The sequence below is a fragment of the Chroicocephalus ridibundus genome, chromosome 1, assembly GCF_963924245.1.
Source record: "Chroicocephalus ridibundus chromosome 1, bChrRid1.1, whole genome shotgun sequence".
Classification (NCBI taxonomy): Eukaryota; Metazoa; Chordata; class Aves; order Charadriiformes; family Laridae; genus Chroicocephalus; species Chroicocephalus ridibundus.
In genome coordinates, this window is record NC_086284.1 from 128,361,202 (window position 1) to 128,374,639 (window position 13,438).

The window sequence follows — 13,438 nt, forward strand, 5'->3', positions numbered from 1 at the left end:
TGGTAAGCACTAGCCAGGTTCATGTTCACGGTCCTGCTTACGCCTAGTGCTCACTGATGTACCTCTGCTTAGCACGCTGCTTGTGCTGAGCTGCTTTTTTAATTTCATGCAATTCAAGAAACAAGTCTGTGCGCTATTGAAAACCAGGATTTCATTGTCCTATGTGTTTTGTTCCAGAAACAAAATTAGATAAACGTTTTGATGGAACATACACCTGTTTTTTACGTAGGTCTCGAGTTTCTGCTCCAGCGAACCGAAAATGGGCAGCAGAGGAGAAGGTGGAAGGTGAAGCAGACGCAGTGAAGGCACCACACTAATGCTGGGCATGGCAGACCAAGAAGTAAGAAGCCCTGGTTTTTTCCACTCTCCAGCAGGGTGCGAGGACGAGACCACCTCGCAGCGCTGCAGCCAGGCTGTCCCATGCTGCCCGCTGAGCCCGGCCACATGCAGCCTCCTGCCGCTGCTCCAGTGTTGGGGTTGCCTTTCCCCAGGTGCATCCACACGCTGTTCCGACCCCCCAGGGGCTGTCCCAGCCCCACTGACACACAACCAGGGCCTGGACCCCAGCCCCACCGCTGCCTTGTGCAGTGGCACATTTACCTGTGTCCCCAAGGGCCCGCCAGGAAATACAGGTTCTCCCACCGGGACAAGGAGGGTGTCACAAGGCTGTGACAACCAGGTGGTACTTGTGTGCTGGACATATCCCGCCATTGGAGCGATTTGGTTGTAGATGTCCTGGGTCTCCATCCCTCATGCTGAGATATCCCAGGTGCTGCTTTCTCCTTTCACCACACTCCCTGGATCCCGCTTATTGGTTTCTTCACCTGTTTGGCTGTGTTTTCCTGCAAACCTGCCCTGGCTATTCTGCTGCCCGCTCCCTCTCTTCTGCTCTCCTTCTAACCTGTTCTTTTCATGCCTGTTTGTGCCAGTGGGACGACTCCTGCCCCACTCCCCCTTGTCCCGGCTGCTCTCACTCCAAGCCCCAGGCCTTCTCCCTTCCCCTGTCTCCCCGCTCCCTCCTCAACATAAAACCTGGCCTCGCCAGTGCTGTGTCCTGTTCTGTTTTCTTGGCCAGAATTTCCTGCCTCCTTCCCCACTGCCCTCCTCCTCCGTCTCCACCATCGTGCTCTGCCTTTTGGTGCTCCTCTCCTGTGCTCGCCTGTGCTGCTCAGCCCCAGCCTATCCCTTCCATCTGCTTCTTCCCTCTTCCCTTCCTGGGAAGGCAACCCTGATCCGGACCCGTACCTGCACACATACCATTATGCTATTTCATTTAAAAAAAGGTGATTATTTGCAAGAGCTGAGGCAAGCGCTGGCCTCAGGGCTGGGCACTGCAGTATCGCCCATGCCACCCAGCTGCGGACAGCCTCGGCACCCCTCCTCTCCTCCTGGCCGCCCCAATTCACGCCTATTTACAGCCAGCCTGCTGCCTTCACCCCCAGGCACTGCACCCCAGAGGCCAGTCTGCTAGGGGTGACCCGGCACCCTCAGCCGCGAGCCACTTGCCCCTGCCCTGCTGGCAGCCCTGCACCAACTTGCCTCACCAAGGAAGGTAAGGGAAGGAGCAGCCTGGCCCGTGTCCCCCGGGTGGGCTGGGAAGTCATCACAAGACATGATCAGAGAGGAGACAAGCCAGGGTATGCAAGGAAGGGAGGGGAAATGAAGAAATATTACCTCCTTTTCACGTTTATTTAATTTTTGTATTTTTTTGTATTTTTTTTTAAGATCACAGAAGAGCAGAGCATTCATACATGTAAAGAAACAGAAACGAGATAACAGAAGTTAAATACATTGAGAAAAGAAAAAATAAAAAGCTTCTCTTTTTTCCATCACTGGGCTTTGTTCATTCATTTGTTGGGTTGTTTTGTTTTTTTGATTGGTTCTTTTACACACACACTTGCGCTTTTAAAATTTTTTTTCACAGAGCTAGTTCCAAAAACAAACCAATGGCAAAAAATAAAATGGCCGTTTTCTCGTTTCGATAAAGAGAAGTTCAGCTCATGTCTACAGTGCTGGGGAAAAATATATATAAAGATATAGATATATATATATATTTATATGTATATAACACTGTTAATGAGGAGAGTTCTAACCACCCCACCGTGTAGCAAGAAGAAGGGACTGGCCTTCGTTCTCAAGGTCTAGAGGATGAAACTTGGCTCCAGATGGGAAAGTTGAAAGGTTTTGGGAGGTGACGGTGGCACCGTGGGGGCAGGTTCCTGGTTTTTGCCCCCTCCTCCCTTTCCTGGCACACGTGTGTACTCCCGCACCTATGGTGCAGGCACACACGCGCTTTCTCCTGGTCTCCTCAGGAGGTCACCACGTAGCTGTGCGGGCAGATGGAGCCACCGCGAGGAGCAAGTGGAGGAGTGTGTGTCTGGCTGCGTGTGTGATGGAGGGCGTGGGAAAGGAGAGCACCTGTTTGGTAGCCATGAGGACCACTGTAGCATGTGTGCGGCAGAGGTTGCAGGGGTGTGTGTGTGTGCCTGCGCGTGGCCAAAATGGGGACCAAACGTCACAGTTTCAGAGAAGGACAGCCCCACCTGGGAGGTGCTCTCCTCACTGGCTGGCTCCTAGGTGGTCTTGCTCCTTATCTCCATCCATGGCCCATATGTTACGTGCAGAAACATCCACATGCTTCTTCCTGGGGCACAGTTGGAGCCACTGCTGTCTCACACTGCATCGCTCACCAAGGCCCATTGCAGCGTGGTGTGCATGTCCCAGGGCAGGTGGGAGGTGAGCACCTGATGCACTGGGAGCACAGGCAGTGAAGGAAGGTCCTGCCCTACCTGGGAACAGCCCTTCTTGGGTGAGATCTCTGCCCCTTCCCCAGCCGTGCTTCCCAAGGAGCCCTGCTGTGCAGGCAGCCCCCCCACCCATGCTGCAGTCATGTCCTCCTGACTTGCACGGCCCCTTCCTCCTCTGCTGCCTGAACACTTCTACAAGGCTTGCAGGGCAGGCTGAGTCGCTGTAGCACCAGCTAACCTCAGCCTGCAATAACTGAAGGACCCTTTGCTTGCCACCTGTCTGGGATAATTAGGAGAGCTGCTCCTCTTTCCCAAGCTCTGTCTTGGCTGGTCTCCTTGTTTCACACTCTTTGCCCCAAGCCACAGAGATACAGAGGACTGCACTAACGTATCATCACCAAGCTGACTTCTGCTTTCCTAGTATGGTGAGTGAATCAACAAGCAAACACCTCATATTGCCCTAATGGGAGCCAACCATCAAGTAAAATTGAGGGGGCCTGTAGGAGCTGCCTGAACATTGTTCCAGCAAGTTACAGGAAGGAAAAGAGAAAGAGGTTTTAATGGTGTGACACAGGTCTTAGTCAGCAGGAGTCATGCAGTTAAAAAAAAAAATCTTCTGGGCATCCCAGTGGAAATGAAGCCACTCTAAGAGTAGCATTGAGAGGCCATGGTCTCCTCGCTGGTGAACCTGGGAGTTTTGTGCATGGACGATGGACAGCACTCATCCCTACCCTTTTCCACCGACATCACATCTTGAAAATTACCATCCAGTTTCTCCATCAGTTCCCTGCTTGAGGTTCTGCTCTTTCCATGAGACAGTTTGCTCCTGGCATGCCCAACTCAAGAAGTTTTATGTACTCGAGTCAGAGAAGCAGTGAGACTGTGCACCATCAGAAGAGAGAGAGAGAGAAAAAAACTGCTCACCCCCTAGCATCTCCTCTGTAGGACTGTCTTGGTTAGCCATCCTCGGTTTCAGTTGCTACATCACATCAAGCACCATGATGATTTGGGCTGCGCGCCAGTGTGCTTGGAGGAGAGGAAGCAGACGTGTGAGAGGGGTTGGGAGGAGAAGAGCTGTTTCCCTGTGCCCACAGATTCCCTCACTGGGGAGGGGCGAAGTGGTAAAGCACTGCACAAAGATTAAGCTGAAACATCACATGGTAGCAGGACTGTGAAGGACTCTAAAGTAGCTCCTCCAACTTCCCAGATCCTCTTCCACAAATCTTCTTGAATCACCAGGACTCACTGTTGCTCCCCCAAATTCCTTCCAGATATGCAGCTTCCACTCAGCCTGGAGACCATATGGCTATTGGCGGCAACTTTGTCCATGCCGTGAGCTTGGACTTTCAAAATGGGGTTGCTCAGACAGGTGGCCTGGGGGCATGGTCTCAGTGCACCTGGAGCTAAGAAGAGCTGGTGGGGCTTGGATATACTTTGACCAAAAGTGGGGCAAGCAGCAGTACACGAGAGATCTGCCCAAGCGGTGAACAGTCAGTGGCATGAGAAAGGTGTGCAGACGAAGACTAACTCTCGACACAATGCATGTCACCAATGAAATCTTCATGAATGGCACGTTAACATGCACTTGGTGCTAGCATGGGGCGACACAACTTCACTGGTGAAGAAAGCAGGAAGGTGGGGAGGAGGGGAGTGCATCACTGAGCAACACACCCACGAGCAGCGGGGCTGCAAACGAACGAAAATGAACACAACTGCCAAGATACAGGGGTCGGCTGGAGCGTCCCACATTGCCCTTCCCAGCCGTTCAGAGACCGGCGTCTGCTTCGTTTTCCATCTGGCCAGACACACGCTCCAAGCAACATGCTACAGTCATGCATGGAGTTCATGTGGCTCGGGGTGGCTGCATTCCCCCTGTCCAGTTCCTTTCAGAAAGACTTGCCTTCACCCCTCCTCTCGGTCATCTGAAAAGGGTTAGAAATCTGCTAGCAGGTATGGGGCCATATATTAAATCTAAGTCTTTGTTCCTCTGCTTGGACATTACCAGACATCTCATGTAACTCTTGTAATATTTACAAACCAGTAGAAGAAATACAATTTTTTTCTTTTTTTCTTTTTTTTTTTTTCCATTTTGTTCATTTCTTTTTATAACACTAAATGTTAAATCTCCATCAATCAAACACAATTACACTGACAAGCTCAAGGAACTGGTGTCCCATTCCAAACTCCCTTCTCCCCCAGTCCCCAACCAGCTAAGAGGCAGCAGGAAACAAGAGCGCAGCTTTTTCGGAGGAGACAGGGAAGATAGCAACATGAACGTGGAGTAGAGGTGAGGAGGAGAAGCAGCTTCAGAGAAAAGGGCCTGAGACATGAGAAAACCCTTTGCAACATCTCTGTCAAAGGGTGGAGGGGAGAAAGAGAATGGGGAAAAGCGTTTGACCTTGCCTGTGTTTCCTATGCTCACCTGGGGCTCTCCTCTCGACAGATGCTTTGAGTGAGCCCTGCTCGAGTTCAGGAGAAACAGAGGGATGTTCACAGCATCCCGTGATGCACGCGGCAGCTCGCAGGATTAGCTTCTCGGAGTAAATCAAGCTCCGGCCTACCCACGACTCCCCCAGCCCTGCCAGGAACAGCCATTGCCAGGAGTGGGGCTCCCAGCGCTGCTGCAAGTAACAGCCATACTTGGTGTTTGTGGCTTGCTCAGACATGTCTGCAAATAACTGTCTTTAACCCTGTTTCACAGCCAGGCGACAGAGGCACAGATATGGCCAGGTCCTGCAGGCAAGACCAGGTCCCAGCACCTGGGTTGTGGCTGTTTTCTCTAGCCAATAGGCAGATGGCTTCAAAAAACGGGTGTCCTGTTTTTAGTAATATTTTTCCCTTTAACCGTAAGCCTCTGTGCCTTTACACCTAAAAAAAATATCCCCTCAAAACTCCTTCAAACCACAGAAGATGAGAGACAACAAGGTGCCGGGACTTGTGACCACCACCACACCACAGGGCTCTGACGTGTGTGAACCCAGTGCCCAGAAGTGACCCCACAGCGACAAAAACACATGCAGAGGACAACACGCAGGAGAGACCTTACAATAGCCACCAGGCTGACATCAAAGAGAAGCCTCAACCTACAGAAAAGGGTGGGCTTGACTCAGCCCTTAGGAACAGCCTGTGATAGCAAGTCACTGCAGGCTGCCCAACTTCTTGCAACAAGCCTGTGACGATAAAATCCAGGCATTAGGTACAGCCCCGAGAATGAGAAATGCCAGCCATGTAGTGTCTTCCCTCTTGCCAGTGTGCTGGAGAGGGTGTAGCTCCCAGCCCTGGCTTCTGGGACCAGCATCAGCTCGCAGCTGTGCCAGGGGGATGAGGAGCCCTCCTGCAGCAGGAAATCGGAGTTATTACTGAGACACCAAATGACACGACCCTCCTGAGAGGTAGGCACAAGAAATGGGGTGTCTGAATCCTCTGAAGGATACGGGGCACTTTATTTTTTTTTCCTGGGCCACAATACGCCAGTCTCCAAAGCAGATGCACAAGTCCCATCAATGACTGTCCTGTCTCGGAAGGGGGGAGCCGTCCCTGGATGCCTTGGGCAGATTTCAAGCACCGGTTGCCCAGCTCCCCCATCTTGCACCAAGGCACAAACACCCCCACGGTATGGCTTTGGGGCCTGGAGGAGCAGGGGGAGCATAATTTACCACCACCCAAACCCACAGCAGACCTACAGCAGGTCTGCCACCACCCAAACTTCAGCCTCTCGTGTCTCTCTTCAATATTTCCTTTCTCGTTCTGGCTGCCTGTCTTGGAGGAGCCCTGGACCGCCTGCTTAATTGCCTGCCTGCCGCTGCCCGAAACAGCTGAGCTCAGCAGCCAGGAGGCCGGCGTCGGCAGTGCCGCAGTGCAAGGTGAAAGCGCCGCACCGAGCGGCAGCAAGAGGCCTTGGCCGAGCATGCCCCGGCCGTGCAAAGATGGAGACGGGCTCACGGACAGCAATTCCCGCTCTCCTTCCCAGCAGGGGACCACCCGGTGGGTATCCCCTCCCGCACACCGCAGGGCGGCAAGGCCAAGCTGGCTCCCCCCCTCGCCTTCAAGAGGGTGCGAGCAAGGGTGCTGCCGCTGCACCCAGTCGCACGGCAGAGAGAAAAAAAGCAAGCTCGCTGGTGCTTGAAAGCTCAGGGGTGCCAAGCACCCGTGAAACGCTGTACTGCCATGGGATGGTTACTCAACTTCTGTGGGCTAACTCGAGTTCCCCCCTGCACATCCCTCCCCACAACAAAACCAAGTGGCTACCTGATAAACCCTGTCTTCTATCATCGTTGCTGCTACGGATGCTAGGGCTCGTGGCTGGCCGGGTAACACAGGAGTCTTCTCCCCCCCGGCCCCTGCCTGCACACACGCACTGCAGCCACCGGAGCGTAGGACTGCTGGCCTCCCCTCTCCCACTGCCCGCTCTGTCCCCCGCAGCAGACCTGTTGGTGGTGCGGCAATTTCCAGCCACCACCCAGTGTTTTCTTAACCCCGTTTCTCACAGACCGTTCTCTCCTTCTCCTTCTCCTCTCTCAGGAGCCACTGCAACGTCTCCTGTTGGCACCTTTCCACGTGATTCTGCCATGGGAAGGGCGATGGCAAGCGATAGCCCTCCCCGGCAAGGCCAGCACCCTTCAGATGAGAAAAGAGAGGAGCAAGGGGGAATTATGCTGCCTAGTTCTTTGCTGCACCACTTTAAGCTCCTTCTTCGTAAGCCCAGGATTTTGGACCTGACATTTGTTTTGCTTCTTACATTCAAACGTCTTGGACATTTTGTACCCGATTTGTTTCAAGTGTGGAGTTTGTAAAGTGAGCTTTGTAGCAGCAATAGTGTACAATACACACACACACACACACGCGCGTGCATGCGCGCACTGACCCTTACACAGCGTACGTTTCCTTTTATAACAGGGAGGACAGTAAGAACAACAAAAAAGAGTATTGGCTCTATTTTTGCATGACTACCAAAAATGGTTAGGGATGACCAGATTGTGGTTTTCACGTTGAGGCATGGTTCCTGCGCGCACGCTATATCTATGGGAATGGCTGCTCAGCGATGCCCAAGGTCTCATCACTCCCATCCCACCGGCCCGGCCTCCCCTTCCCCTCTGTGCTCCATAGCCCTGCAGGCCAGGCCTGGTTTCTTCTGCTTATTTGGACAAATGCACACGCGTGCAGACCCCCACGTGCGTGTGAAGCACTCATGCATAGCAGGGGCTGCTGTGCTGGTACTTGAAGGCTGAGAGCCAGACTGGTTGCAGGTGAGAGAGAAAAAAAGGCTAAACAAGGGTGCAGACTGCCTCTTGCAGGCAAGGTGGCCAGGAGTCAAAAAGCCTGAGTGAGGACGGCGGTGAGGGGACACCACGGGAACCTGTGTTGCAGCTGCCCCTCTCTCCTCACCCCTCTTCTCTGCCTGAGTGATCTCTCAGCGTCTTGTCTCACACTTAGAAGGCAGGACATTATCTACAGCAGGATGAGCATATGTACACATGGACTGTTCCTTTTGCATGCTTAGAGAGAACACGAGAAAGAAAGAGAGAGAAGACGGAGCGAGAGCCGCGCATACACGCATGCACGCACGCACACAGGCATACACGGGAGAAAGACACCTGGTCGCACTGAGGTGGGAGAGGAAGAGAATTAAAAAAAGAAAAAGAAAAGTATGTTTTCAGTAGAGTTTGACACAGCTTTAGTTCAGGCCAGCGAGTGTGATGATGCATGGAAGAGGGGACAGAAAAGAAGGGGTTTAGCAAGGGCTGGGCGCACAGGAGCGCAGGGTGAAGAGGGGAAGGGGTTCTTCACAGGACACCAGTGTGCAGAGAGCTTCAGGTGACTTACTCTGGTTTGTGGCTTTTTTTTTTTTCTTTTTCTTTTCTTTTTCTTTTTTTTGTTTTCAAAAGTATGAGCTGGCTGAGCATCGGCTCACAAAAATGACCCAGGGCATCCAAAAAGTTAAGTGGCTATAGACACCGAAGCAAAGACCTCTTTCCGCAAAAGAAAGAAAGAGGAGGAAGGAAGGAAGGTGAGGGAGCATGGAAAAGAGGAAGGAGGAGAGAAAAGAAAAGGGATCTTCTGTTCGATTGGCTTTGCGGGTTTTGTTGGATTGTTTGCATTGCAGCATCCTCCGGCGACACGATCCTTGCTGGTGTCCCATTCTCTCCCTTGCTTCGTGTTGCCTCCTAGACGGTCGGTGACTTGACAGCCGGCTTGTCAGGTTTTGGATTAAATGTTGCTGAGTCTTCTTTGCTGTAATTTTTCCTCTCCCCCCTCTTCGCTCCTGAACACACAAAAGTTGTGAAAGAAACAGTCCTCTCTCTCTCTCCCCTCCCCTCTCTTTTTTCTCTCTCCCCTCTCTTCGCTCTGTCTCCTGTATAACGCGTTTTGCTTTGTGTGTTGTTGTTGTTGTTGTTGTTGTCGTGTTGGGTTTTTTTTTAATTATTATTATTATTATTATTATTATTATTATTTTTAATTCTGATTTGTATTAACATTTGCTGAGTAGGCAGATCAGGGACGCTGCCAGCAGCCACAGTGGGACGGCCAAACTCATGGAGCCGTTGTCTACTCTCCCTGTGCCGGGTCCTGCAGGGTGCGAGAAGGGAGAGAAAAGAGGACAAGATTACACGCGGCTGGGCGAGACGAGGGTAACACAGGAACACGGCGCTTTGCTCCCGGCCTGCTCCTGCGGTCGGGGGCCGGGGCTGCAGGGCACAGCCACCTTCCCGCTTCGGTGAGCCTCCATCCAGCCCAACTGCAGGCTCCTCAGCATCCTCCCCTCCCGCCCCGTGCTCCGATGGCACGTGGCTTTGAGCAACCTGGTCTAGTGCGAGGCGTGCCTGTCCCATGGCAGGGGGATGATCTTTAAGGTCCCTTCCAACCTAAACCTGTCTATGATTCTAGGATTTTCCCTAAGCAACACCCAGGCTGGAGAAACAGGGCCTGAAGCAAATGGGAAGGCTCAAACCCTGTCTGCCGACCCCATCCCATCCCTCACGGTGCCACCGACTGGGAGCTGCTGGGGTACAACTTAAACCTTTGCATGGCGCAACCCCTGGGTCACCAGCCCTGCGTCTCCCCACTCTACCACCTTCCTGGCGGTGGCCCTGGGATGCCAGGCAGGGCTCGTTGTAATTCTGCGCGGTGGCCAGTGCCTGTCTGCAGCCAGACACCGGCTCCGTGGGGGCTGATTCATCACAGCGGTCCGATCAATAAAACATGGGCCCAACCAGCGGACGCCTCCCCTCCCAGGGACTGCGTCGCAATTATTTATTTCTTAATCAGGGTGGAGGGAGGCTTCGCTGTTGTGTTTATGGCCCTGTGGCACGACACCTATGGGGTGAGGGCGCAGGGTGTGCCCGGGAGGTTGATTTTTCATGAGGGTGGGAAATGAACATGCAGGCATGTGTGCACGGGGGGGCAGGGAGGAGCGCTCTGCCGCAGCAACAAATAACGCAGCCTCGCTCCAGGAATATTAAGTGCTAACACTCCTGACATCTTCTCATTCATCCTCTCATTTATGGGTTCCCTTTTCTGGATGGCTTTAAAGGCAGCGATGCTGTTTTAAATTCATCCTGCAATACCAAGCCCTGGCAGCCTTTTCTTTACAATGGGGTAGGGAGGTGTATCTGGCTATGGTTTTGTAATGCATGCTCATGTATATGTACATATAGCTATATACATATATTATGTACATGTATATGTACACATGCATGTACGTGTATGTACACATATGTTTAAATACATATGTATCTACACAATATGTATATGTACATGTGCGTGCACATATACATACACATATCCATACATGTGTATGTATATACAGTGTTTTACGCAGAAAGGGTGCAGGAAGATGCTGAAGTGTGGAGATGGAGAGCAGTCTATATGTCGGGACTGATCCTGCTGTGGAAGGAAGAAGACATGCTTACTCCCAAGAAGAGCTATTTCTAACGGCAGGGGAACACCCCGCCAAAAAAAAAAAAAAAAGCCCCTTGTTCCGGAGAGCCCCATGGGACAGAAAAGCACTTGCCCCCTCTCACAACCCACAGAGTCTACCAGGCGACGAGCCCCTCTCTGCTGGGTGGAGCTCGGGTGCCACAGGCGTGCTCAGCAGCACGGTCACTATTAAACTCTAGCTGGTGACTAAAAGGCGGCAAACCCAAGAAAGATGTCCCCAGAGCCCCTGAAATTCTGTAGCACTTTAATTTCTGTGATTTCTTCCTAATGTAGCCCATTGCTTACTAGATCAGCTGTTTGTGCCCCGATTCTATTTTTTCATTATTAAGTAGGTGCTGAATTGTGTGGAAAATTTATATTCCATCTATGGCTTCTTTTTTCAATCATTCCCTGCTTGGCTTTTTGTAGTTTGCCACACAAATCCTACAACATTGGTTTTGCACTCCTTGTTTGGGTAACAGCAACTCATTTTCCCCTCTGAGCTCAGAAACAAGTTCAAGTTTAGCTACCACACTTACCTGACCTGTGTGTTAGAGAAAGCATCTTTCATGGTCAAATGACTGGGGGGAGGATGTTTGAGACTATTTGCATGCCATGTTGGCAGTGAAAAAGTCCCAAAACATGACTCCTCTGGCCCAGCAAAAAATCAGGAACACACCAGCCAGGGTGTGTTGCCCACAAAATGTTTTCAGCCATCACATTTTCACTATTTGGCTAAAATACTGTTTGTCTAACATATACACAGACACGCATGTGGCACATACATGTGGCGACCAGCCGCCTCCTTGCCACTTTTCTAGGGTGCATGTGCAACCAGAGCAAAGGTGTATGTAGCTATGGAGGTAGACAATGCACACACACCTAGCACAGCAGGGGGAGAGGTACGCTTGGCCTTGCCTGGGTACTGTGGCCTTAATATGCGTAAGTGCATGGCTTGGGGTTTGTTTCTCTGGGGAGGGTAGGAGTATGGTATGGTGTAAGAAGAGATGACCTTCTGCAATACCCAGGTATAAGGGAGGACACACAAGGCATGGTTTGATGAAGGCCTGGGGAGAGGAGAGGGTCACACCAGCTTCTGCTCTGCTTGACCTTGCGTGAGTAAGTTTGAGGGTATCTGACAAGCCAAGACTCCTGTTTCCATGGCTGAAAAATAATGCGAGTTATACGTCCTCCTGTTTCCCTGCTAAGATCCCTGCATGCGCCAGTGAGTCGGTGGGGCTGGTCGCAGAAGCCCCTCCACGTGCGGCCCTGATCATCTGCACACCACCGCCACAGGCTAACACCAGCAGTGTTTTGCCCCTGTGTAGCTGTGTGGGTGCCGGGCAGCGAGTTAAGCTGACCTGGAGCCCTGGGACCCACTATGGGTCAAAGCCGCTGCAGCCCCGGCACGTAACCCTGGGGGCTACAGGGAAACTTGTGTGATACCTGTGTGTTACACATACACCAGGTTTACTATCCCACGCATTATAAAAATGTGGGAAGTTCAACCACAAAATAAAATCCTGAAAACTTTGAGAAGTTAGAATGCTAGAATAAAATAAAATACTCGTGTGTGTGTGTGTGTGTGTGTGTGAGTGTGTGTGTCACAGGTGCACCCATGCACCTGTGTGCAACCCCCCCGCCAGCCCCACGTGTGTACACACACACACACAGCCCTCCACACACACACACAGCCCTCCACACACACACAGAGCCCTCCACCCCCGCACCCCCGAGACCCGCAGGCAGGTACCCCCCGCCCCGCACCCCGGTTCCGCGGCAGCAGGGACCACGCCGCGGTCTCCGCCGCCACCTGGCGGCCGCCTCCCCGCCTCCCCGCCCCACCGAGCCGCCGCCGCCGCCACTCGATCGAGCACCCCGGGGAGAGCCCCAGCGAAGCCCCGCGCCGCCCCCGGCCGCGCTCCCCCCGCCTGGCTCGGCTCGGGCTCGGGCTCCAGCCGCCGCGCCCGGCCCCCGGCTCGGAGCTCGGCCACCGCCGCGCTGAGCGAAACCCGTCCCCCCCTTGGCTCCAAAAGCAGAGAAGCCACCCTGGCAAGCGGGCACGGGGGCTTTGGCAAATGAGTGAGATTTCCCCCCCCCACCACCGCCTCCCACTCTCCCGCTTTCGTAACCTTGATCCTGTGCTCTGGGAGTCCGCGCCGCAAGCTAATCCCCCGGGCTAATCGCTCCCCTGCAATTTGGCAGCCCTGCAAAGTTCATGACCACTCAACAGCTTTGAAGGGGGTTTTCTTCCATGGCAGCCGGGGAAGGAAATTGGGTTTCTGATGATGATGAGTTAATATGAATATCTGGCAGCATTTCACAAGTAAACCCTTAAGGGACCCCCCGACCCCAAATGGCTGACCAAGTCGGATCACATTAATCAAATCAAGAAGGAACAGATTGGAAATTGGCAAGGGCAAAACAACTGCACTTCCTTTCCTTGCTTCAAGTAGTGAGAGATTTAGATACCCAGTGCAGATGCAGGTGGACCCCTGACATGGTGACTAACTGTGCTGCAACAGCCTCACAGGAGTGTGCCCCGTGCTTCTGACGGCTTGTCTGTGCCACGCGTTCAGCCAGGGTGATCTGCCTTGGGGTCGTGGCACGACGTAGCTTTGGCTGAGATTTAGAGCTCTCAGGGCTGAAGGAAACCGTGTCCCACTCCTCTCCCCAAGGCAGGGTAACCCAAGCCATGTCCTCAAATTCAACCGTGGGAAAAACAGAGCCATGCTGCTCCTGCCCACCTGCGTGTTATTGCCTCGCACGAGAGG

At 52.8% G+C, this 13,438-nt stretch overlaps 1 protein-coding gene across 3 annotated transcripts in view; it reads right to left on the reverse strand.

The window, feature by feature from the left end:
* Positions 1-8,397: 8,397 nt before the first annotated feature.
* LSAMP (limbic system associated membrane protein) overlaps positions 8,398-13,438 on the reverse strand; it is a 1,022,135-nt gene continuing 1,017,094 nt past the window's right edge. For all 3 annotated transcript variants that reach the window (XM_063351430.1, XM_063351420.1, XM_063351438.1), the window contains one exon: positions 8,398-9,314. In XM_063351430.1, the coding sequence (XP_063207500.1) occupies positions 9,217-9,314 (98 nt within the window). In that variant the 3' untranslated portion in view covers positions 8,398-9,216. The remainder of the gene's footprint in view (positions 9,315-13,438) is intronic.